Source organism: Coffea arabica, chromosome 3e (assembly GCF_036785885.1).
Source record: "Coffea arabica cultivar ET-39 chromosome 3e, Coffea Arabica ET-39 HiFi, whole genome shotgun sequence".
NCBI lineage: Eukaryota > Viridiplantae > Streptophyta > Magnoliopsida > Gentianales > Rubiaceae > Coffea > Coffea arabica.
The window spans coordinates 16,438,577-16,465,424 of NC_092315.1; the positions used below are offsets into that span (position 1 = coordinate 16,438,577).

Sequence of the window (26,848 nt, forward strand, 5' to 3'; positions counted from 1 at the left end):
TCATGTTGCCCAGAAAATGTCCCGATTTTCGAGTGGAGATATCATAAATCGGATGCATTGCATTTAAGCTATTTGGTTATAAAATGATTAAGTTTTTTAAAAAGCAATGTTGTAAGAAAACGCGAGTAAATTAATGTTTGAATTTAACATGGTGTTGAGAAAAAGGATGAAAAGAAAACAATTGAGGCGAATAAAATTGAAGCTCATGAGTATGATTTTGCTTCATGTAGAGATGGGACGAAGTGTCCGGAGAAGTAAATGGAAGGTTTTAAAATATTAAACAATGAGTAAACACTATTAATTTTTCTATTATTCTGTGGAGGATTGATTTGTCTGTGTTGGTTACAAATTTACAACAAGCATTAATTTTGATGTTGTTCAAATGTTTGTATATTGTTTATTCAATTCTTTGTACGTAACATGAAAATTGGAACAACTAACGCGACAACTCTGGATAGGAGAATGGAAGTGCGATGCATGGTATAAAGTAAGGATTCTCTGTGCAACAATCTATCTCCACAGTCAATGGAAATGTTCCCTAACTGAAGTTTATTGATCGGAGAATCAAATAAGCATTTGATAAATAGAAAGGTGGAATGCCTAGTGTACTTGATTTTCATGCCATAACAGGCCATTTATATGAAATTAGTTACTGATTAATTATTGATTATGTGGGAAAAAGGAGCAGCAATAATAGATGTTAGGTATTTGTAATGTACTTGCTGCATGCTTGATTTCATTGAAATGCAGCCATATTGAGTCGGAATGTAGAGTGCGCTTCAATGAAATAAAAAATTGGAACAATGTGCGATGAAGAGCTTCAAGAGAAAAGCGAATTTAGTTTATAGAGAAAGGCATACTGCAGAAGTTACGTACAACCAGGACAATTAGAATAAACTTTGAAGATACAAGACCATGGAAAGACTCTCTCGACTCCATTATCATCGAATGCTAAAACTGTGAAGGTAGTTGATGATTCTGGAATGAAGACAAGGATGTCATTGTGCTGCAACTAATGCTGAAGAACGAAGCTTCTCCAATTTGTTTTTAGTTTTTTTCCTTTTACACCAACCTGTGTAAGTTTCTCTCTAGTCCTAATAAGAAGCGTTGGAGTTCTGCGTCCATTAACAAAGTGATCGACGAATCTTGGGATTTTCTAATAGAAAAGAATGAAAGTAAGATCCGAGAACAGAATATATAGATTTGGTTCAAAGGAATGTAGTGAGAGAGGGAAAAGAAGCAGTGCAAGGATAGGTTACCAATGTGTTTGGGGTTGCTGTATTAAAGGTTTGATAGAAGGAAACCGAATCAATGAGAGTTTGGGTTAAATCTGGCTTCGCTGATGAAGCAACCCACTGTTGAATTATCATAGAATCTGCACAATCTGAAGTTATTTAGCAGATAATAAATTAGAGACAATTTTGCTACAAGTAGCAGATATAAAGGTAAGGGTAACTGGCCTTGTGCATGATTAGTACCGGCCTGCAATAAATTTGGCAATGGCACTGTCCAAGACAGGTAAACCTGTTTTTGCAGCTCGAAAAAATGGACGACATCAAATATGAGATTGCCGGTATGCCGGAGAAGCAACATATCATGTCTGTTAGTAATGTTTTCATGGCAATATTCATCCCAGCCCTGTTCAAATGAACGCTCACCGACCACAACAGGCCATTTATAAATTCCATGCCTGAGAATGACTGTGTTGCGTTGGTGCTGAGTAAGCAATAGCCTGAATTCAGCAGGCAGAATCTGAGTTTCAGGAGTGCAAAATAGGAAATGTCAAATGAAGTTATATAACTGGACTGCACACCGTTAACAAATATTTTCCATCACATAGAAGAAAATTAGACCTCTCCTCTGTGATTGCATTTCAGTAGAAAACAACAGGCGATTGAGCTGGTATTTGTTAATCCATAGGTAGATGAACCTTCCGCCATTGATCTAATTGGACAAGCTAATTAAAGAAAAACGTCAAAGATGTAATTATATGAAGGCAAAGAAAACAACTGAAGGCTAGGGATAATTTGAGAGAAGCAAGTACGAAACTTAACTTGTAGTGCTTTGCTGGGATGTATGATTTATTCAAGAAGTAGTTATATATAACAATTGATGCCTAATAGTTTTTTTAAAAATGAATTTCTTTATAGTTAAGCTAGCGTTTATTTTTTCACAGTTAAGGGCATTAATGATCTGGCATATCAAAGATGCAGAACTGGTTAATAATAAAAGAAGTGAATGCAGAGAAAGTCCAGTGATCGCTACCACTGTGCATCTATTTTATCTACTGTGTTTCAAACCAAGTAAGGGCATACACAGTTCTATTTGAGGAAAAAAGTTGTGTTTCTGCAAACGAATTGAAGGTTGCACAACTACACAATTTAAGGCTAATAGATACACGAAGTTTGAGCTAGTGAACAGAGTAAGAGGAAGTCATAATAGCAGGTATGATATTTAGTAAGAGAGTTATCTGCAGGAGAAAATTTGAATAGGTTCTGATAAAGGTATTCTGCAAAATTTGGTGTATAACAGCTAGCGCATTTAGTAAAAGGTCAGTTAATGAGCTGAATAGAGTAGAAGGTGAATTTAAAGGATACTGTAACAAGCACATAATTGTTGTAAACCATCAATTCAAATACATAGCTGGTGTTGATTGCAGGTTATCAGCAAACGTAAAAGGTGCCAAACCGAAACCAGTCTAAGGGGTATCCATGAACAAAAGCACATGTTTCATTAATACATCAATGATCCTTCTAGGAATGCATAAGGAGCTTTGCAAAAATATACGATAGCATGTTAGCCAAAGAACCTAAGAATTAGGTGGACAAAAGACCCAACAGTAACAAGTCAGTTGATTTTTTGCTTCTTGGTAGAGCTGCACTCTGCATTTTCATCCTCATTTGCTTCAGTGCTTTGTGGTCCATCAAATCTTTCAGAAAGCCGAACACAAACCTTTGAACGAGCACTAGTCTCCCCTGTGACCATATTTTTTTTTATTTGTCATATTATTTATCTGGAGTAAAATATAAATGCAAAACTAAAAAAGCAGATGTTTGTGAGTTACCTGGAGTCGCGAGCTGTATAGTGTCAGATTCTTTGCCAGGAAAAGGAGAGCCATCTTTTGGTTCACTTGTTAACCAGACAGAATCGGCATCATCATTAATTTCAGAGTAGTATATAATTGTGTAGCGCTGCCTTGCATCTGCCAGCTGTGTTTGCACAAGTTTGATGTGAAGCAGAAACATCTTTGATTTAAGCTCCTTGTGGACAAACTCGAGGGGAAGTTCAATATTCTGTTGAGAGAACGAAAAGTAAGAGTAAAAAGTATAGAATACCTTTATTAGCAAGATTTAGGAGTAAGAACCTCATTAAAATGCTGCATTGCTTCCAGTGCACTAAACGTCAGTAGGCTCTCTGCTAATTTGCCAAAAATTGAAGCTGGTATCACACCGGTGTCATTGGTCAAATCAACATCAAAGCGGCATCTGAAAATAGGTACACAATATGCAGCAAGTGACTTTTTTAATGTGAACAAGTATTACAAAACAATTAACAGAAACGAATATATTACAAACAGAATATTTAGCATCTAGGCACTATAGGGTGTCTCTCTTTGCATGAGTTACAGGTAAACTCAATTTGGTAGTCTGCTGCTGTAGCTCGGCAACAATTTTTACAGCTCATGTACCAATACTTCTGGATGATGTGTTCAAAAGAGAACTGTGCCTTCACCCATATAGTCTAAAAGATGAGCAGCTATGAGTATAAAAAGATGATCATGCATGACAAAAGTATGAAAGCAGGGCAGCATGTTTCATTCCTAAACCTTTTGCGATGAAGTTACGTTGCAAATCCAGGTGGTTTTCTGGTCTGATTTTAAGGACAGCTGTGGATTATATTTAATATAGTCCTTTTTTTCGACAATCTCTTTAATCAACTTAGTGTTCCTCAATGCCCTGGGTGGAAGGAACATAAAGAATGTCAGGACTGAAAGTCAGGACAACATTTAGATCTAAATTGTGCAAAGGACGATGACTGGAAATAGAGTGTACCAGTTTTTGAGTTCTCTTGCTTCTTGTACAGGTGGATCAACAAGAATAGCCGAATCAAACCAAGTACCAAGTGCGACCCCTATATGACGAAAAGAAATGGAACAGGTCTTTACAGGTGCTGCAGACGAATACAAAAGGTAAACGGTAAAAATCTCGAAAAATAAAATGGGAACAAACCATTATAGTTGTTCACTTTGATTCTGCGAGCAATGATCACAGGATAGCTGTGAAGTTTAGATACAATTTCCTGTCCCTCATTAGCCCGGAAACTATCCCATAGAGACAATAGCACCGGCTGTGATCTGTATTCATGATAAGAGGTAACAGTTAGAGATTGGAAAAAGCAACTGCAGAGGAAAAAAAAGAAAAGGCAGCGTGAACTTTTGCCTAAACTGAAGCTTAAAGCTCTTACTCTTCGTTAAGTAGAACAGATTTCTGAACATCTGATTGCCTTGAGTTCTTGATAACTATTTTCCTCCCAAGCGCGCTGATCACAACTCCCAGCACGTCTAAGAACAATACAGAGAAAGTGATCGTAAAGAAATTTTTTCAGAATGCAAGCACATTAAGAGTAAAGCATTGAAAGACTCACCCACTGATCTAGTTTTGTCATCCATGTATTGAACTAAGTCAGTAAACTTTGAATAGCAGAATTTTACAGGCATGACTTCATCATCATCAGCAATTTCGTCAATAACAGTCCTGCTGCTGATAACCCATTGAACGGTAAGCTCAGATGTCTGGAATTTTGATGGTATAGGTCTGACCTCAGCATTGGAGATTCTATATTTTTTATAAACTTGCAAGATCTGGCTCATTCTAGGAATGTCATCATTGAAGATGATTCCTTCGACTCTTGATCCCTACTTAAAGAGATGAAATTAATACAGGATTAAGAAAGCAAAAGTATAGTGCGTTTAAACAGTTACATCTAAGACCGAACAGTGGCTTTGACTAACCTCTGAATCATAGAAAACAAATTTCTGCTTTCTTGTCGGTGTTCCCATTGAGCTTGTGATCTGTTGCTTTTCCTGAACAGTGATGATGCAGCTCCAATTTTTCATGTGAGGCATAATATTTCGCATTGGCAGCAAGTTAGCCATCCTATAAACACATAAGTCGATGGATAAATGAGCAGGAACTAAAAGATCCAAGAACAAAGCAATCTAACAAAAACAAATCTGCATAAGCATCTTACTTTAGCATAATTCAAGCAGAAAATGGTTTAGGCCTGAGCTAATCTAAAAATTTCGTCAAAGACAACATTGCGAGTTTTGCAATCTACTTTTGTGCCATCAAATGTTCCAGGAACCAGAAGAATTTTAACTTTGGCAGCGGTCTTAGCTCTGGACAGAGCAATATACAACTGGCCGTGAGAAAAAACTGGTTCTCGTAGATAGATGCCGACGTAGTCAAGAGTTTGACCCTGTGATTTATTGATAGTCAAAGCAAAACAAAGGCGGACAGGAAACTGCGTTCTCATGAATGCAATCCCATTTTTGTCATTGTCAGGCGTTTGAAGAGATATCCTTGGAATAAAAACTCTTTTGCCTCGATGATGGCCAAAAACAATCTCAGCAGAAATTGTGTGCTGACCAAGTTCTTGACATATTAACCTTGTGCCATTGCATAGACCTTCAGCTAGATTTAAATTTCTTAGAAGCATTAGCAGACAGTTTTCCTTCAACAGCAACTTATGAGGAGGGAGACCTTTAGGATTCTGAGAATTGAGGAAGTCCTCATAATCGCCTTGGTGTCGTTGATCAACAGTCTTGTCCGAGCTAATATAAGTTTGAAGGGTTCCAGGAAATCTCCTAATCATTATTTCATTGAGCTCATCAACTGAGCTATTTTTAGGAGCAAGGATACACCTATTTATCAGGTTATAAGGATCCTGCAAATAGAGGTTCAAATCTGGAAAGACGCTTTCTATTAACCTATGTAAAAGAAGGTTCATTGATAATGGAAGTAGAAGGAGTAACTACTAAAAAGACACTAAGCTTGGTTATATGTAGGTAGCTAACCTGTTTAAAGACTCCTCTTTATTATAATAAGGAATAACTATATCCGATGATAAAGTTATTTCACCTTCACCAGCAACAGGCTCCCTTCCCTCTCCTACTCTTAAAAGGAATTGCGAAAATCCTGGATCAAGCATAGCTCACATATTTTCTGTGAGTATGATTTTATGTAGTTTAGGCCACAGATGAGAAACAGGGAAAATCGACCCTATGAGGACTTCTTTAGTTGCTTGCTCAATGACGGGTAGAGTCTGCCGAAAATCTCCACCAAAAACTATTACCTTTCCTTCAAATGGCAAATCAGAGTCCATTAAATCTTTCAGCAACTCGTCAAATGCTTCAATTGTGTCCTGCTTAGCCATCGAAGCCTCATCCCACAAAATAAGCTTAGATTCAGAAATGAGTTTTTCAGCAGAGCTCTGTTTACTAAGCTGACAACTCTTAGTTTTTGAGAAATCAAGTGGTATCTTGAATCTCGAGTGAGCCGTCCTTCCGCCAGGAAGGATCGATGCTGCAATTCCAGACTTTGCAATTGCAAGTGCAACATGGTTCTGTGATCATAAAGTTGCGAGAAGTGCCCGATACAAGAATGTTTTACCGGTGCCGCCGGGGCCATCAACAAAAAATGCTTGGCCTTCTACGGAAGAATATGCTTTTATGATTAGATCATAGGCATGTTTTTTGTCAGAATTCAACATCTGAGGCAACAATAGACCATCGGGTGTTACTACTAAGTTCCTTTCACTTTCAATCTCTTTTGTCAACCTCTCAGAGTAACCAGGCGAAAGTTCATCAAAGACAAAGTGAAAATCAGCAATGCTTTTGCCCATTTGTTCTAGTGAGGTGTTAATATCTTGCAAAACTTTTCTTCTAATTTCAGGTGAAGAAAGGGCATCGAATGGCTGCTGGTAATGATAGTCAGCACAAAGGTCAGGTTCAAACTTTTCCCAAAGTGATCTAGGATCTGTCAGAGAACAATACACAAGGAGAGTGGCAAACAATAACCTCAATGAGGACGGCATCTGGAATGCCACTGCTTCCTGTAGCGTCTCGCCTATATACGCATCGGACTGCAGAAGGCCGAGGACCAAAGCAGCTTCTCTAAACGAAGCTAATCTCTGGTCATTAACAGTCAAAAGGTCTTCAAAAGAGGTCGGGCAAGCAATGTGCGTCAAAAGCAACCTCAAATAATACCTCTCTCCTTCTTTTGGACTAACAGTCACCATCCTACCAATCACCTTTCGACGCTTTCTTTCAGTCCACTCTTTATATTTAGTAGACCAAACAAAATGTTCAGGGAAATCTCTGTACAAGCATTTTAGATTCTGTGCTCTAGGATTTGTTCTATTCATGTGGAAAAACTGAGTTAACATTGTCTTAGAAAAGTCAATTTTACTCAATAATTGCACCAAGTCAGAGTTCTTGTCAAACAAAATGAATTGCAGGTTCGGAAGGTGAACTTGGAGGGTGTAAACTGCTGGGGTCATTTCATTGAGTCTAAATTCATAAATGTGCCAAAAAGCTTCCGGAGGTGAAACCCATCTACCTTTTTGGAAGTTTTTTATTTCATTAATATCATCGGCTGATTCACACGATATAATCTTAAAGTTCACCTGATCGTGTCCTTTGAAAACATACTTATACAAGTATTTCACAAGCTTAAGAGTAGAACAGATTTCCACGTTGATGTGGCAATCAAATAAAGCAAGCAGGTAAGGGTTGTAAGGCACAACCCACCTATTATCAAGAGTAAATCTACGAACTCTGACTCTCTTGCCATCATCTCTTCTTCTATAATACGGATAGGTATCTTCACCATGAGTCGTTTGAGCACAAAAGTTCTTCGGATACCGATTTTTGCAGGTTCCATCTCTCATACAAGGACAAGACGTATCCATGGCTCCACAAGGACCATGGATCATATGCTTCACAACAAGAGAATATAAGTGAGGATATCGGTCTTTGTCGGGCAACTCAGCACAAACTACTTTGTCATACGACTCTGGATTAAGTAGTTTATGACCAGGTTTTAAGATCAATAATAAATGGGCATGAGAAAAGTCTCGCTTCTGAAACTCGATCACGTAGACACATGCTGCAACCCCGCTAAAGATTTTCTTATTCAAAATTTCTACTTTAAGCATTTCGAATTTGGCCCTAAAAACTCTAGCGAGAAGGTCCGGCCGATCCTGAGGCTTTTCATGGTATTTCAAATTCTCTTGTATTTCCTTCCATGCTGGATTACACGTCATTGTAAGAAAAATATCTGGTTTTTCGTATTTTTGTACCAGTGCCATCGCATCAAGGTAACGACGTCTCATATCCCTCGGACCACCTATAAAAGAAGCTGGAAGAATGACCTTACGACCAACCTTAGAAGCAGCAGTTTGGCCAACAGAAACACTGTCAAGAGCTCCTTGTAGAATTTCAGAACGTATCCTGGTTTGCCGCTGCCTATGAAAGTCAAGCCTACATGTTTCAATTTTGACGTAAGCATCAACCGAAAACTGCTGCAGCAACCTAAGAGCGTGTAACAACATTGACTCATCATCGTCCCTTATTTGGAACCTATAATAGTAATACTCTCTAGCTGATACAGTATCTTCCTCTGTTTTTCCTCGATCAGCAGCTATAAAAAAGGAAAATACGCTCTATATGATTAGATGATGTAATGCAATGGATAGATTCAGTAGTTTATAACAAGAGAGAAATGTACTCGCCTCTCTATTCTAAATTAATTAACTCCGATGAGGAGCTAACTGAAGCTGGATCAATGTTAATCTCATCCTCACAAGCATCCCCTCTTCTCTTCCTTTTGCAAAGCCTTTTAATTCCATGGTGCCAACCACACTCACCACGAGGGAAAAGGAGAGGGTACTGTAAAGCGTCGTAACAGCCATAGTAATGTTGAATCCTATGGCTACCAGCTGAGCGAGAATAAACCTGAATATGAGCGCGTCTATCGGATGACTGATCTTCAATCTCAGTCCATATAGCTGCAACTTGCGAGGTGGAGGGAAGATTATATACTCGCTGGTCAAGTGAAGGATAACAATTAAGGACGATGTTCAGATTGTCAAGGTTCGAAACATCCCTAAGGCCCTTAAAGAAGCGAGCATAAGGATTGCTGGAAAGAACGCGCATAAGCAATTTCAAAGTGCTTTCGTGCAGCTTATCAGAATTATCAAGCCTCTTTGTTAATTCCTCATCAGTGTCAAAAAAATATAGCTGGATCCCAGATGGTCTATCGCCCAATTGAATAAGACCATCAAGAAAGCGGTAAACTTGACCTTGAACACGGAAGGTATAGACACCTTTTGCGTTCTTTGTTAATTCGGAGTCATATTTCGCGGCAAAAGATGTAAAGCCAAGGTTGTTGTTATAAGTGCGAACATTGTTTCTGAATTGATTACTCTCTTCATCATTGCCAATGAACAAACGCTTCAAATCGTAAGGCATTGGAGGAGCAACGATAGAGATTTCTCCCCCCGAGCAGCAAAAGGAAGGAGGTTCCAAATGGAACCTTTTCGCTCCACAATGCTCACAATTAGGAGCATCAGGCAGAATCAGAGATGCGTCAGGAATATCGGCAAGACGAGATATGTTTGAATGTGCAGCTGTTCGCTTTACCGCTACAGTTATATTTCACACACGAACGACTCTATTAGACGTGACTGGCCAGATGGATGAATCAGAATATAAGGCAAGCAATGGCCAAGCCAAATTAGGAGTAAATTCCAACCTGAGGTCTGTTTATTTAAAGATTCAGGAGCGGTGCGTTTTTTCGAACGAGGCCGACTTATAGATGGATCAACAGAAGTAACTACTTTTCTTTTTTTTTTTCAAGCAACCAGGTGTTGGGCTACACCTGGAAGCCTCCCTTCTGCAAGGAGGAAAGATGTCTGCAAATTGCATAAGCAAATAAGATAGTTGAAGGAGCCAAAAGTCCCTTAAAGGGACATGGCTAACAAAAGAAGAAGGTTTTCAGAAACCAGGCTTTAAAGCTGATTATTCATTGCTTATAATATGGCCAAAGTAGCTCAGCAATTTCGTAAACAAAGTGAGTATGCTAAGGCAAGGCAGTACCTGTGGAAGGAGTATCTAAAGTGGGATCCGAAATTCCAGCAGACAAAGAATTAGTTTTAGAAGCAAGTTCTTTTTGGCCTGATCGTTCAGAGTTTATAACAGATGAGTTCAAAGGAAATGAGGCAAGTATAACTTCAGAATGTGCATTGTTCACAGATTGTGAGGAGGAAGCATGACCACTAAAGGAACCAGGTGGACGGTGCGACATGAATTCTAATCCCTCACTAATTGCAAAGGCATTATCAGTTGGAAGCACAACATCTGTGCTTCCCAACGCCTAAGAATGCACAGGCGCAGGACCGCCACTATGACATGGCATATGATGAGTATTTGGGAACGACACGCCAGTTTCCACATATCCTAACAGGACCTTGCGAACACATGGAACTAAAGTTTTTTCAGTTTTCTTTGCAGCTCGAGCTTGCCTCCGAGAGCGTAGAAACTCTGCTTTCTTTAGAGGTGGCATTTCTGCATATTTTTTGCGCCGCATGGCATTCCTATCCATCTGATCGCTACACACTTTAGCAGGCGAAAGAAAGTCTAATGTATACCTCTAATACACCACCATAGGCCTAACTAAATAAGCACAAAGGAGGCCAAAGTTCAAGCAAAATTGTAACACAAGCAAATGGCACAACAGAGGCATGCATCAAATACCTCTTTTCAAATAACAATTTAAAAATAGAGGAAAGAAAAACTAAATCGCAGCTCCCACACAGCAACATGAAGCTGAGTAGGCACACCAAGGAAAGCAGAGTAAAGAAAAGTTAATTTACAGTTCTTACACAGCACACATGGAACTGGGTAAATATACAAAAAAGAAGCATAGTGAAGGAAAGCTAAAGCATAGCTCTTACACAGCACCATGGAATAGAGCAGACAAGTAAAAAGCAGGTAAAAGTCCGAGTGAAGCTGGTAACATTTAAAAGCGAGGTAACAAAAGCATGCATCAAATGGTTATTGGCCAAGAGCAAGCCAAAAACACATATAGAAGGGAGAATAAGTAATGTCACCTTAACCTTAGCAATATATAACAAGCCTTTATCAGCCAACAGTAGAGCAACAGAGAAGAGGGCAGCACCAGATCCTGTATCCAATAAAACAACGAGAGGGAAAAAGGTTAAGGAGATGCAGTAACAAAGAGTAAATAAATGCTGTAGAACAAGGACTAGAGAACAAAGTGGGAAAAAGTATAAGGAAATTAAGGAGAAAAGGGGAAAAAGCATTAAACAGGAGACGGGGAAAGATAACCTGAACATAACAAGGAAAAGCAGGACAAAAGGCACAAGGCAAAAAAACACAGTGATGCAAGGATTGCTGACAGGAGGAAAATGAAAAACACAGTTCAAAATGCTTTGGTAGAAAACCAAATTTAAATAGACCCCATGAGAAATAAATGAAGAAGCAAAAAATGAGACATTGCTGATAGGAGGAAAATGGAAAACACGGTCCAAAAGGGTTCGACAAAAAATAAAAGTGAAATAGACCCTATGAGAAACAAAAGAAGAAGCAAAAATGAGACGCAAAGCAAAGCAAACAGGCAATGCAACAGTAACCGCTGAAGATGGCATAAAATTTAGGGGGAAAAGAACCAAATAAGCACGACAATGCAGGCAAGGCGCTCGCAAGGAGCTCAAAATAAAAAATAATAGCGGAATCAAACCTTACGCAAGAAGGCAGCAAGACACCAAATCTTACTAAGAAAAGAAAAAGCAGGAAAAAGAAACGAGGCTATAGCTCAGAACCAAGAAGCAAGTAGCAGGAGAAGAAGAAAACAACAATGAAAAAAAATGAGGCACAACTACCGTGGATCATGATGACGGTACCTGGAAAAGGCGGCACCAGAAACGTAGCAACCTCTGCATACATCGGAGAAACAAAGAGCTTTCAGTCTTGTCAATCAAAGGAAAGAGCAAAAAAGGTGTTTTTTGGCAGCTCTCTAGAGCAAAGCTGAAACTCTTCTCACCAAATCGCAAAGACAAAGAAGAACCTCAACAAGATACAACGGTGCATTTGATTTTAAAAGAAGGACAATATTGTCAAATCATACCACACATTCAGCCCATCACCCAACACTTGTCATCAATCAAACCATCACTAACGTCATACATAAGCTCACTCAGCTAGCAAGCTGTTGACCAGACAAATGGTACTCAGGCTACAGAGAAACGGCTTCTTCTCAAAAACCGAAGGTCCTCACTTGCTTCTTCTCGGACAACAGCAAGAATTCCCACTCCTCCTCCTGGCGAAACCACGTGAGGCTCACGTGAATGACGACCAAACTCCAGCCAATAAAATGCTGCCACATCAGCACAACAACCACTACCTTCAACAAAGCCATTTGTGCTTTTACTATATAGGTAGATTAACCGAAATTCTAAGTTGAAATCAATTTAAAGCAAATCTCACAAATATCCAGCCAAAATTTCCCACCATTTATATGAGAAGATGGGTTTAATTAGTTTGTGTTTATTAGTTCTCATTCATAAAGGGCTGAGTTTCGGAACTGTTGCCCATTTAGTGATGGTTACTTTAATTATGCAAATCCCACAAAGACCTAGGAAGACAAAAAATAAATTGTTTACTTGACAAAGTTCAATTATTTTGTCAATAATCCTCTATAACTATTTTTTTTCAAAAAAAAAAAAAAAAGAACTGCTTAAAATTTGAACAAAAAAAGTTGAAGTTTTGAATTTTGAACCTTGGAAATTGGATAACAACCATTTCCGATCATAAAGGGCTCAAAAACCACTGAGATCGATCCCAATAATGCCCTCTGGGGATATAAATTATTCAATTTATTCGACTCGGACTTACGAGTACCTTGGTTAAAAGCTTCACTTAAACTTGATGTTGATCAAGTTCAAGCCGAGTTTGAACTCTTTGATATGGTAATTGAGTTGAGTTTGAATAGAAATATTAAAACTCAAGTATTCATTGAATTTTATTGAGTAGTGCAATTATAATATAATTTTTAATTATGAAATTATATCTATAATAAGATAATTATGAAAATTACCAAAAAAAAAAGAGCTTGCATCTATTGAATTCAATTAAACTTGATTTGGTTGAGATCAAGTAGGTAAAATAAACTCGAGTTCAACTTTAAACCCAACTTTTAGGATCTCGACAAGTTCAACATCGAACTCGAGTTCATGTACTTTTACTCAAATAGAGCTCAAAAAAGTTGTAAGACCATGTATGGGGGTTGATGCCTGCCTAGTGCCAGAAGGTCAAGGAAGTTGGTGACCAATTAGGGAAGCTGACAACCGAATTGTTTGCCAAGCAAAGTCCCGAGAATCTTCCTTCTTTGCCTTCAATTACATCTGAAAATGATTTGTAAACTTTATTATCACCATCCTAATTGGTTGCCCGCGAATTCCATTATCTTAATTAAAAGGGGTCATTAAAAGGAGGGCAAATTCCACTTTATCCCCCTATGATTTAGCATTTTTTACATAACTCCTCTATGATTTCAAAAGCTATATATAACTTTTTCATAGTTTGGATTATAGTGTCAAAGTAACGGGAATGATCATTCTTAACGGAGTCACCTAAAATGTCAAAAATACCCTTATGTAAAGTTGAAAATTATTTATTAACCAAGGGGGGTTATGTATATATTTTGAAAACCATAAGGGGGTTATATGGTAAAATATTAAATCATAAGGGGGTTATATAGTAAAATATAAAAATCATACGGGGTTAATGTGTCATGTATTTATAAGGGTAATTTCGACATTTTTAGAAGTTCCGTTACGAATGACTATTTCCGTCACTTTAACACTTTAATTCAGAACATGAGAGGGTTATGTATAGCTTTTGAAACTATAAGGGGGTTATGTAAAAAAACGCTAAACAACAGGAGGGTAAAATGTAATTTGCCCATAAAAGGATAGGTTCAAAATCACGATTAATTCTCTTTTCAAATCCTACCGCAGCTGCACTCAAATCTGTTCCTATCTAACGGAACGCTATTGGATGAAATGACGAAAAGATGACTTCTCCTGGATAATATGAAAATTGGGGAGCCGGCAACCGAAACCCCTTTGATCGGCGGCCATAAGCATAACGGTCCGGCCTAATGCCCACTAAAACCAAAATTCATAGGCTGTACAAAGTAATAGTCATTAATGGATTCTTTTATCAGTTACATTTCTCTACTCGTCAAAGATAGGACTGCAGTAGGAACCGTTGAACGTGTGACTGTAAATGTGAATATTAGCACCACCTCGTCCTCAAGGTTGGGCTAATTTACTGGTCCATTTTGGAAGCAGTTCCAGATATATGTACCATTGGCAAATTTGTTAAGTGAAACTAGAAGATTTTATAAGTTAGTAAGAAAAAGAAAATGTATCTGAATAAGCTTGCACCAGATTCCAAGTTGAAATTGGCACATTCACCGGCTTATTCATTGCACCAGAAAATGTATGACACAATTTTTTGTAACTATAATGAAACTTCTAGCTTCGTAATTGTAAATTTCAGCTAATTTACTCTTCCGTAAATAAACATTCTATGTTGACACTTTAAGATGCGGTAGATCTCAATATCTTTAAGATGCAATTTATAGGGATAGCTAGCTGTATTTAAGCTTATGATATAGATATAGTGAACATGTAATCAAATTCTTTGACACCCTCTACTATTAGCATCAAAATTTCTCAATATAATTGGTCAATTGTTGCTCTTGAAGGAAATCAAACCAAGCTATTTTAGTATTAGTTTTCTAATTCTTTTTTGGTGTCTTATTTTTTTAGTTTCCATATTATATTAGGAAATTTCAAATCAGTTTCTAAGTAAGTTTTGGTTTACAATTGTATTTATTTTAGGAAGTTTTGGAATCTATAAATACTACCAATCTAGTAGGTTGTTACATGAAGAGTTAAGTTGAGTCTAGAGATTAGGTTAGAAACAAAATCTTATAGTTGAGATTTGTAAGTTGTCATGAGTGAAAAGGTACGACTTGATATTTGTTATTGTTGAGTTTTGGGTTAATAAATTATTGAGTTATTGTTGTGTATTTATTCTCCTCCTCTCCCCATATATTTTTATATGTGGCAAAATTATTTCTGTTGTGCACACATATTTTTTGTGCCAATAAGTGGTATCAGATTTCTAGGCTTAGATCCTGGGGCTTGTTCACAAAATTGGGGCACAAGAATAGAAGATTTGTTTTTGACAATTTGGACACAAAATTGGTCCTAATTGAGTGGAGATTAAATAATTAAAATATGGATCCGCATTATTTACAACATTATCTTGTTTTTATCTTTGATGGTAAAAATAATTTTGAGACTTGGAAGTCGATGATGAAGAATATTTTCAATAATATTGGAGTTTGGGATATTATCCAAAAGGGGTTCACGGAACCTATAGTGGGTACAAAATTATCGAGTGATGCAATTGAACAATTACAGAGGAATACACAATTGAATTGCAAGGCATTCTACTATCTCATTACCCAAGTCTAGTTACATATAGTGAAAAAAATTCATACATGTAAAGATAGCAAATGAGGCTTGAAAATTTTTAATAAATTTTTATGTTCATGGTGGAGAAGAAATTTGTGACGAAGAAGAAGAGAAAATAAAATTTTTTGATGAGACAAAGAAAGAAGAAATTGTAGAAGTTGTGGGTACACATGAAGATGAAGAATTTATGACTCAACAAGAAATGTCACAAGTGGTTGAGAAAGAAAGTGAAATCGTTGGTCAAAATAAAGAGGTGATTACAAATCGTGACGATGCAGAAATTTTTGATTTTATCGAGTTTGATGAATTTTTTGAAAAGAAAAATCATGTGATGGAATTGGTTGATATCAATTATGATGTGGACGATTTAGTTGAAAATTGTGACACTGCTAAGGTTGATGTAGCTGTCAATGTGAATCAATCAATACAAAAATATGGTGATGTTAAAAATCTTGGTAGCGGTAATTATGATTTTTAGATTTTGGGAGATTTTATTAATGACATGGATGAATTGAATTATGGAGTGTTGGATGAAGTATGGGTGAACATGTTTGACTTTTTTGACAGAAGTGATCAAGTGAAGAAATTGTTCAAGAAGTACAAGTTTCATCCACTACCGTGTGCAAAGATGAAATTGAAGACCAATTATGATCAGTTGGGATTGAATGTTGTTTATACTGCGACTGAATTTTTCATGGAAGCTCAAGCTCGTGATAGCATTGGAGATGACAACATCAAGGTTTGGTTTAAGGGAGGCAATGAAGGAAATTAAACCAAACTATTTTAGTATTAGTTTCCTAATTCTTTTTGGTGTCTTATTTGTTTAGTTTCCATATTATATTAGGAAATTTCAAGTCAGTTTGCAAGTAAGTTTTGGTTTACAATTGTACTATTTGTTTTAGGAAGTTTTGGAATCTATAAATACTACCAATCTAGTAGGTTATTATTTGAAGAGTTGAGTTGAGTCTAGATATTAGGTTAGAGAGAAAGTCTCATAGTTGTGATTTGTGAGTTGTCGTGAGGGAAAGGGTACGACTTGATATTTGTTATTATTGAATTTTGGGTTAATAAATTATTGAGTTATTATTGTTTGTTTATTCTCCTCTTCCCTCGTATTTTTATGTGTCAAATTGCTTTCACTGTGCACGTTATTTTTTCGTGCCAACAGCTCTTAATCTTGTGTTTTGTTGTTTGCCATTGATTGCCATCTATTACTTTTGTTGGCAATGGATCCTTTACAGCATTCAAGTGATATATATATATTTGGCCAACCATGTTAATGGAGGAGCGATGCCAATCCTACTTTATTAATTACAGAAAGAAAAGAAATAGACAATAGAGGGGGACTATACCTGAACCTCCAGTACATGAATCAGAGCTAGTAAACCAGGAGTACTACTCTAGTAAACTTTCTGCCCCGATACATTAAGGGAAGCTAAAGAATCAGCTGCAGCATTTGCTTCCTTGTAAACATGGATCAATGTCGCCGAGAGCTGAACCTTTAAATCCTGAATACGTCTCAGCACATTAAATAAAGGCCATGTTGCATTAGCCAAAGAGGATACCAATTGAACCAATGTCTCGGAACCTACCTCAACTTGGAACCTACATATCCTTGCACCACACAGAGTTGCAAACCGAAGATCAAAGCACTAGATTCCGCCAACAATTATGAAACAGAAATGCACCATCTTGTCCACGATGTCTTTTTTTAAAGAAAAGGTCTTCAGTTTGCTGCAATGTGCTTCATGTTCATGCTTATTTCCCTTTTCAAGTTTGTTTAGATTTCATGCTTTCATGTTTCCATTCGTTTAAAATAAACCATGCAATATATGTATTTTTCAAGCTTTTACGTTTCCAATTGTTTAAAAATAAATCCCTTAATGTATTCTTGTGAAAATTTCAGTTACAAGTTTTTTCATTAAACTCTTGTTTCTTTGTGCTTAGAAATGAATGTCATTCCAGTGTAAACAGCAAGAGTATGACGTTTATTGTTTGTGTTCTTTCAATTTTTAGAAACTAAAATCATCACTTTCATGACATATGCTAGTTACTACTTATACCACACTAATTGTAGAAATTTTTTGTCTAATTCATGAATTTAGCTAATGTAAGGAGTGTAACTAATAATAATTCAATCTGAAATAAAATATTTTAGTTGTATAGGGACTTAGGGTGCGTTTGATAATATTGAAATTTGAAAACTGAAATTTAAAATCTAAAATCTGAAATTTGAATCCATTAAGTTATTGAATTGTTAAGTATTAAATATAATACATTTGAGTTTATATCACATTAAGTGATACATGAATAGTTCATTATTTATTTTTGAGAATAACTTTGTTTAGAAAATTCAGTGCCACTTAATTAGTTCATATGTTTAGTTTTTGATTATCAAATAATCTAAACATATTAAAATCTGAATTCATTAAATTTAAGTACTGAATTGAGTTATCAAACAAGATCTTAACACAATGGGGGTTTCAAAGAAGTGCAACCGTTGAAGATTTTTGAGTGATAATTAGACTATCTTTAGTCTGTAGAGTATGTATACTTTTCTCGTTAAGTATCCATGTATTAGGTGTTAATTCACAGCAGATCATTTTTAAGATTTCTTTGGATTCCCTTAGTTGTAAGTGTATAATAGTCTCTGTCTAACTGCGAGTGAGACTAAAAATATAAAAAGTTCAAATTGCTGACTTGTTGAACTACAAAATAGTGATCTATACTCCAGAAATTCGCTAAACTTGATTGACAATGAACTATGTATACGTAAAAGCTTCCTGTTATTGCTGCTAAAATGAACCAATATATGTATTATAATTTCATTCAGGATTGGTCTATGGTCAATATTTATTTATTTAAACTAATAATGACCAAATTTGCATAAGTTTGTGACCATTCATTTTCTTTCCTTAGTAAAGGTCAGCAAACATCTTCCTAGTGAAGATAACGCTATTTATTCCTAGTGTATACACTGTTAGTGTATATAAGATTTACTTTTTATTTAATGTTTAATTTCATTAGGTTAAAAAAATATTTTTATTTTCAGGGATAATTTCATAAAGATCCCATGAGGTATTTAACAATTTCACTAAGTTCCCTCGAGGTTTTAAAAATTATACTTACCTCCCTCAATTTGATACTTTTACTAATCAAACCTTAAAATAGGGTCAAATTTTTAATGAATATCCTAAAATGTCCACATCTAATAAAGTTTAATTTATTCTTCTAAACAATTATATAGTAATTTAACACAATTACAAAGGAATGAGTGTCAAATTTTTTATGCCCGTATTTGTTATTTGGTAATCAACTACAACAATATATCTCATTAGGACAGTCTACTTTAATATGCTTTATTGAAGATTGAGATTCTTATTAAGATACAGAAGAAAGTGTCACCATAATTTTTTTTTTAAAGTTTGTGGATTAGTCAAGTGATGGAACTACCATAGTTTAGTAGTGATTTTAGGTCATTTATTTTTTAGTTATTGTTCATTTATTGTTTATTTTGATATTAGAAAAAATAAATAAACAAACAAAAGCCTCAAAAAGAATTAGATAATATTTAAAGTTATAAAAAAAATACTATTAGTTTGACATATGATTACGATAGAGGCTAGGGACTAATAGTACAATGATTTTGCTGATAAAATATAAGAGTGATGAATATGAGCTAAAATAGAAAAAAAAAAGAAGTATAAAACCCATCCTTTGTATTAAGGCTGTTAAAAAAGAACTAAAAATGTAGGTAACCAAGAAACCAAATTTATTCAAATCGAAAAATAAGGTAATCAACTCGTAATTTTTAAAATAATTAGGTTACCTAAACCTATTTGAAAAATTAGGTTAGAATATGATTTTCAAGTTTTAAAGACTGCGGTTATCCAAACTAGGGGTGTTTCGCGAATCGAGCCACTCGCGAGCCGATCGCGAGCGGCTCGAATACGAGCTCGACTCGAGCTCGTCAATATCGAGCTCGAGCTCGAGCTCGAGCTAATTAAGTCGATCTTGAGCTCGAGCTCGAGCTCAAAAACATTAAGCTCGTTGGCTCGCGAGCGGCTCACGAGCTCAATTATATATATATTTTTTATTTTTTATTTTAATAGTAAAATTACATATATATCCCTAATATTTTATTATTTATTAAAAAATTATTGTTTTATTCATTTTTTTAAAAAAATTATTTTTTATTTTTTAAAAATAAAATAATAATAATTATTTTTTTTTATTTTTTAAGCTCGAGCTCGAGTTCGAGTTTCACAAAATTAACTCGAGCTCGGCTCGATTAGCCAAAACTCGACTCGAGCTCGGCTCGTTTGCACCCCTAATCCAGACCTACCTATGTATGTGAAAGGTTCATTAAGATAACCAATATCCAAACCTCAACCCATAATTATTTAGTAATTTACTAATAATTTAAGTTATGAGACCCATGCCATTACACATTTTATTTTTCACAACTTATAAATTTGTATATTTAACCCTATCTTCCATTTGCTTTTTCCATTTCCTACATTTGTTGCCACCAATTTCATTTACTCTACCACTCTACTTTTTGTCTTTCTTAACAATTTATTTTTCTTCCTCATAAATTATATCCACTTTACCATTCTAATTATTTTATTTTTAATTTTGAGAACTTACATGTTTGGTTTGTGAAGCAACCTGTCATCCTTAATAAAAAAATGAATTATTAGTTTTCAAGAAGTAGAGGAAACAAAAACAATTTTTCGGAACATTTTATGTTTTAATTATCTATCGTGTTTTGATTTTTTATTCTATTGGTGATTTTTTAGAGTTGTAGGACTAAGCACTCTTATTAATTTGGACAACCGTTGTATTGTTTTCTTGGTTAATCTAATTTTGTTTTTCTTTTTATCCTACAAGCACAAAAGGATTAGGTTACCCTATATATTCGACCCTATTCTACAGGTTAATCGGTTAGCAGTTAACCGATTGAATAGAGGTAGGATATGGAATGTAATTTTTGCTGAACCGTTACTTATGGTTAGGATCCCTGAAATTGCAAATGGACTGATTATTCATGCATGAATACCCCTACTTTGTATATAAGCATGGCAAAGTTGCAAACAAAGGAGTTTTATAAGAATGTTAAGACTAGTATTGTCATTTTAAATGGACAAGGAAAGTGGGTATACTTTTTTACAAAATCAAGGGCACTAAGTAAATTTATTAGAAAACTCATGGGAGGTTTCTGGTTTTATGCCATTAAACAGTTATCAAATCAATAAGCCACAATTTCCCACCTATACTCATAAAAACCACTTTCAATCTTAATTTAAAAAAAAAAGGAAAACTCTAAAAATAGCTTGAAATTACTCCCCACCCCAGCACGCGGGAGGCGAGGGCGATAATAAAATTGGCGCGCAAAATACAATCAGCTCATTTTCCTCCATTCTCATTCCTTTCTGCCCTCCCAGATTCCCCCAAATTGTGCCCAAAATCCCCAAATCAAAACCCTAAATTTTTCGCCCTAATTCACTAAAAGCAGAATTCTCTCGGAAATAACTTGGCAAATCAGGTAAGCCCTGCCCCCCTCTGAAGAAATTCTCTAAATTTCTTACTGGGTCTGCTGATTATAATTTGCTGCGATTTTATTGCTATACAAGTCTGTTGTGATAGAGTTAAAGTAGTGGTTATTTAAGGAATCGGAAAGTTCTACCTTTTCATTCTTGTTTTTTTTTGAGAGCAAGTATTCCAGAGATTTTGATGGAGTCCACAATCATTATTATTTTTTTTTTAAGATTTACGCAAATTATCAATGCTTGCAATCTTTGGCGAAAGTCGAAAGCATCTTAGGGAATTGATAAACTTGCTACGTTTATACTATTGGTGCGTTGAATGATGGGCGAAGACTACAAACTTTGAAGGGCTTATTTTCATCTTCGCATTTGTGGGCGTTTCTTAATATGGCAAATTATTATGATATTGATGATGTTTTAGCTGAAGAGGAGGTAAATAGAAAAAACTTGATTTCTTATTGCTTTGTACATCTATGTTATCTTTTGGCTTTTTACTAATTGTTGAAGTTTTCTGTTTTTTCAATTGGGGCAAAAAAAAAAAAAAGTTTTTACCAGTTTTATTCCAGCAAGGAGCGGAGGGGGTCGGGTTATTTCATTCTGGTGATGATGCGAATGAGGTGATCTGTCAGTCATTCTGGGGTAGAGGGGTGAGTCTATGCATGTTATGTTTGTGCATTTGTGTTGATGTGATTGTTTCTCGTAATTTCAGGTTGAAGCTGGTGCAAAAGTAGAGTTGCCATTTTGTCTAGCTCGAGATTTACATGTGAGAGGAGTGGTCGCCATTGACGTTCCACCATACTTCAGAAAAGTGTAAAACTTATCAGACTACTAGTTGATATCTTCTTTCTTCTTGTTGGTTTTGTTCTGTGGACAAATTCCTCCGATTTTTGTCAAGGGAAGTGCTACAGTGTAATGGTATTTTAGTAGGTCTTCACTAAAATGTGGTTCATGATCCATACTTTAGAATCTGGCTTGCTCTACATGTTCTCATACTTCATGAAGACAATGCAACAAATCACAATAACTTTTATTGCATTTAACTGCAGACTTAGCTAATGAATAGTATTTGATATAATGATGTGATGGATGATGTTTTCCTTCATTTTCTGTAGATGCCATCTTATTTAGTCTCTCAAGCAGCTGGTTTGTTAAAAAGGTCGATTTTATTTACCTGATGATTTTACAGGATGAGTGGCTTGAATCAAATAATTGCATGTTGTGCTTTTTGGAATCACTTGAAGTTCTCCAAATGCGTTGTGACTTCTGGAATGCCTTTAGTTGTCTGTGAAAGTTATATAAGCTCGATTTTGGTCAATTTATATCATTTGAGGTTTCCATCAGTTCTAGGACACGCAAGGAAATTGAAGCTGATGCTGCACATGTGGATCTAAGAAGTCGAAGCCAATATTTCTATGAACTAGGACTAAAAATAGTACCACTGTAAGTTTCTTGTTTATATTTTAGTCAATACCTGCTAATATTCGACTTGTGAATCTGGTTTTGAAGTACCTTTTCCCGGTCACAGACCTCCATACAACCAAGATCCACCAGAAAATTCTAAGATATAAAGATAGAGATATTACGTCATGTAAAAATATCTCGTTCAGTTGAATACAAGAATGGAAACACAAGGGCATCATGCTAATCTTCATATTGAGCATAGTACCAATTTTGTTCCTTCAACATAAAAAAATATCATGCTAATATTATGTAGTTAAGCATAGTACCGATTTTGTTCCTTCAACGTCAAAAAATTGACAGGTTGTTGATGTTAGCTTTGTTTAATCAGACCACAATGTATTTGAGCGCATGCTAATGGCATCTATAATGAACGTTGATCGGCTAGGTTTTAAGTATAGGTGGCAAACAAACCCATTTATCTAAATTTACCCATACCCACCCATAAATAGATGGATATGGGTATCTTAAGTTTTTGCATATGGGTATAAATGGGTTACCAAGTAATACCCATTTATTAAATGGGTTACCCAGTAATACCCATTTATTAATGAGTATTACTGGGTAATCCATCAAACCCAATTAACCCATTTAGAGTTGTCTTTCCCCAAGTCTCCTCTCTTTCCCTATCCATTTTTTTTTAGATTCTTCATTTTGTCATGATGTTAACTACTTTTGTTTCATTATTATTATTATTTGTTGATTTTATCTTATCATTTTATTTTCTCTTAGTTTGTTAACTTGCTCATTTTTCAGCATTACCAATTTATGACAAGTTTTAGCCTCTTTTCCTATCATTCCAAAATAAAATTTTAAATTTACACACGAAAAAATGCTAGGGGCTCAAAATTTTTGGGTTAAGTTTTTATATTAATTTTTATAGTACTTAGTTCAAATTTTTGTATTCTTATTGTTCAATTATTAAATAGTATATAATTTTGTGACATAGAGTACGGATGGGAAAAAAATTGATAATTAGGCTTATTGAGCATTATAAGTAAATATTTAAAACTAATGGTGGGTGGAAAGAGTGGTATAAATTGATAACTTAGTTTGCAAAAATAAATTTAAATGAGTTTATAAAAAGTTAAAATAAATGGGTTATAAATGGGTAATTGGGCTAATACCCATCTAATTAAATAGGTATAAATGGGTTGACTCACTTATACCCATTACCCCTTTTAACCAACCCAAACCCGCCCAACTCACCTATTTTGACACCTCTAGTTTTAAGAAATGTATTTTGATTTTGTTGTTGAAATTTTTAGAAACAGAACTTAGCCTGATCAGATGTTGCTAACAGTTTTCCAGCTGAAAGCATCATGAAGATGGTTAAATGTTAAAAAGTTTGTGGCTGTGCAAGAGAAACAAAATGTCAAAGATAAAAGTTTGGTATAAAATTAAAATGGAAATATGCAGGAACTGTATGGCTTTGCAAAGGCTTGTTGACATTGACAATAACTTCATTTGGGCAGAAAATATGCGTGCTACATGGTTGCATATATTAAACATGTTAGGTGCTTTGTCCTGTTCTTTTGCGCTTGCACTTTTTCAGAACCTTTTGGCATAAAATGCATCACCTTATAGGAGCAACAAGAATAGCAGTCTGTTTAGCCAATGTGCTGAGGAAAGCTATCTTAGTCTTTCCTCTAAAGGAGTAGTTGCACTCCTTGGATTGCATTGACATGAAAAAGACCCTGATTTCCTTTACCTCATCATATCCTGAGTAATGAACAATGTGAACAAAAAAGAAAAATATGAAAGATAAGAAATCCAATCTAGTGAAACAAATTTTAAGTTGAAGAATTATGATTAAACCATTGTTCTTCACCTCCTTCTACTTCCCTTTTCTTAATGCCTAATTCCTTGCCATTTGCTTGCATATGATTGCAAGGTTTTTGTATAGAATATGCCTGTCTAGTTTTCAGCAATAGGTACATCGTATTTGCAAGAAATGTATTGGTTTTTATTTTTGTGATATGATAATAATTTTTTTCTTTCTCTTTTCTTCTGATACAACAATAATATTTTTTTGGGAGCCAACAAGGAATAAAAAGAAATAATTGGGACAGCATTGTGACTCATTGGCTACTAGCCATCTTATTGAGAAAGACATTCATAATCAATAACAGTGTTTCTGGAAGTGCCTCCTAGGATTTTATAAGGCTCTGTAAGTATAGTGGGTGTAGATTGGTCTGTGTGTGAGAGGAACTAAAGCAGAGAATGAGATAAGGAAGAACTGGCCATGAGTGGGTGACAGATGTCTCCATTTTTATTAAATTCTCCAGATCTACTTTTCTGGTTGTTCACGGTTGGGAAAAAATAAGTAAAAACAATAAACAGAAGAAAGAAAACAGAACTCCGGTAAGTTGGCTCCGTAAGTTATTTTACACCCGAAGATAGTGAATGAATTTCTGCTGCAAATCATTTTCCTAGCCTTAAAAACCGACAACATGAGACAGATGAAAATATCTTCTAGAAATTATTATTGCTCCAATCAAACTCACGTACTTTAATCTCTCTCTCTCTCTCTCGCTCAGGAATTAAATCTGAAGACTTGATTAATTCCTACCACTGATTATACACGATATTAGTGGCTTACCATATTATTGGGTTTATTCTTGATAAACAGGGCTGGTGACAAAAGCATTGGACCTTTCCTCCTAGTTGCATTTCAGACCAGATATAAGGAGGTTCTTGTAAAGGCACATACTGCTGCATCTGCAGTGGCTTCCAAGCACTTGACACTTCTAACAAATGAAGAGGTTAAATGTAAGATGAATACAATCAGTTGATAGTTTCGTTTTATATGTGTTCCTTCTCTATTGCCTTTTATTTTTTTCTCTCTTTAGAATCTAATGTTTTGAATATTGATCCTATGGCTATTGTTTTTTGAAGTATGCGAAGCTGGTCAATCATCGACAGCAGCATTCAAGAAGTGGCGGATGGGAGCGCCAAGATTGCAAAAAGCTCCTGTTCTTGGTAGGAAGAGGAAACCAATTGAATAGGTGCTGTTTGTTATATTGTGTAATGGATGGATGTCATTACACGAATGCCACTGTAGGTAAGAGATTAATGAGAATATTCAATTATGTTCTTAAGTAGGTCAGGAATCTGGAGAATAATTTTGATGCTAGCTTATGCAGTTTTATTTAATGCAACAAATTATTCTAGGTATCAGAAAATTTAAAGACAATCTTCAATACTGTTCGTAGTTCCTTATTGCCTCCCATTTTCTTTCTTGTTTGCCACTAAGGTTGTTACTTTGAAATATGCCTAAAAGTGCTGTACAAGTACTGATAATATAGCCATTCTGACAGAGTATAATGTGCATGTCAAATCCAATTTCCAGCAATATGCAACTAATTTTTATTGCCTTTCCCTGCTTGGTATGACTGAATGATTGCAACACCATTGTTCCACCAAAGAGCTTGCTTCTTCAAGTTTTGTTTTTTGAGTAACTTCACATGTATTTTGGGTGCATTGACCATTAAAATTCATACTGAAGGTGTAAATTAAAAACTGAACGATGAAATTGGGAAGCATAATTACCTCTGTATGTCATTTTTGTTAAGCATTGATGAATTCAGATTTGCATACTCAACTTTTCCAGGCTCAGCAGTCTTTCTTTATTCAAACTGTTCTGAGTCTCTAGGTTGGTTTTCAAAAAGAAAACTGGCAGCTCTCAGTCAAATTTAACATTTGAGTTCTTTCAATCTGACTTCTTTGTTGTTTGTAGAATTCTGGGTAATGTGCTTTATAGCAAATTGATGTTGTTGAAAGACTGTACAGATTAATATAAGAAGTTGTGCTCTAGATAAAGCTGAACTTTGAAATAGGTACTAAAAATAATTCAGGTGCGGAATTTACTTTTCATTTGTGGATGAATCCCCTAGAGGTGAATTGGCTGTAAGCCTAACCTATAAGACAGTGCTTTATTCAGCATTGCCAGTGTATCTATTAAGTCTACTATTGATTTGTCAAGCCACAGCCGCAATTCTTGATTTTGTGGAGCACAATTTTAATCCCGCATCGAACAATGGCAAGGAAAAGTCGGTTGCTGAAGGTTATAAATAGAGGGCTCCTATGAAGGTTTGATTTGCACCACTTAAGAGAGTTATATGGACTATTAGGTTCTTGAGTCATCTAATTCATTTATAGTCAAATATTTTAGGTTCTCTTGTTTTGTGTTTAGGAATATTTCCTAA

The 26,848-nt window shown here is 35.5% G+C and overlaps 2 protein-coding genes across 3 annotated transcripts; one reads left to right on the forward strand and one right to left on the reverse strand.

Annotated features, from left to right (window-relative positions):
* Nucleotides 1-2,712: 2,712 nt before the first annotated feature.
* On the reverse strand, nucleotides 2,713-12,124 carry LOC140038670 (replication protein A 70 kDa DNA-binding subunit B-like). 2 transcript variants are annotated; one of them, XM_072084003.1, is made up of 11 exons: nucleotides 11,986-12,124; nucleotides 11,173-11,246; nucleotides 5,012-5,156; nucleotides 4,645-4,915; nucleotides 4,465-4,561; nucleotides 4,230-4,354; nucleotides 4,053-4,131; nucleotides 3,827-3,956; nucleotides 3,365-3,485; nucleotides 3,065-3,293; nucleotides 2,713-2,975 (listed from the first exon to the last, which is right to left on the reverse strand). In XM_072084003.1, the coding sequence occupies exons 1-9, from the start codon at nucleotides 12,022-12,024 to the stop codon at nucleotides 3,474-3,476; spliced, it is 972 nt and encodes a 323-aa protein (XP_071940104.1). In that variant the 5' UTR covers nucleotides 12,025-12,124; the 3' UTR covers nucleotides 2,713-2,975; nucleotides 3,065-3,293; nucleotides 3,365-3,473. The 2 variants fall into 2 exon arrangements, with proteins under 2 accessions (XP_071940104.1, XP_071940103.1); XM_072084002.1 differs by lacking the exons at nucleotides 2,713-2,975; nucleotides 3,065-3,293 and having other exon boundaries at nucleotides 3,371-3,741.
* Nucleotides 12,125-16,135: 4,011 nt separating this feature from the next.
* Nucleotides 16,136-25,858, forward strand: LOC113734783 (DNA replication complex GINS protein PSF3-like). Its single transcript, XM_072083761.1, has 6 exons — nucleotides 16,136-16,372; nucleotides 21,146-21,181; nucleotides 21,892-21,992; nucleotides 22,524-22,622; nucleotides 25,273-25,412; nucleotides 25,539-25,858. The coding sequence occupies exons 1-6, from the start codon at nucleotides 16,136-16,138 to the stop codon at nucleotides 25,646-25,648; spliced, it is 723 nt and encodes a 240-aa protein (XP_071939862.1). The 3' UTR covers nucleotides 25,649-25,858.
* The last annotated feature ends 990 nt before the right edge of the window (nucleotides 25,859-26,848 follow it).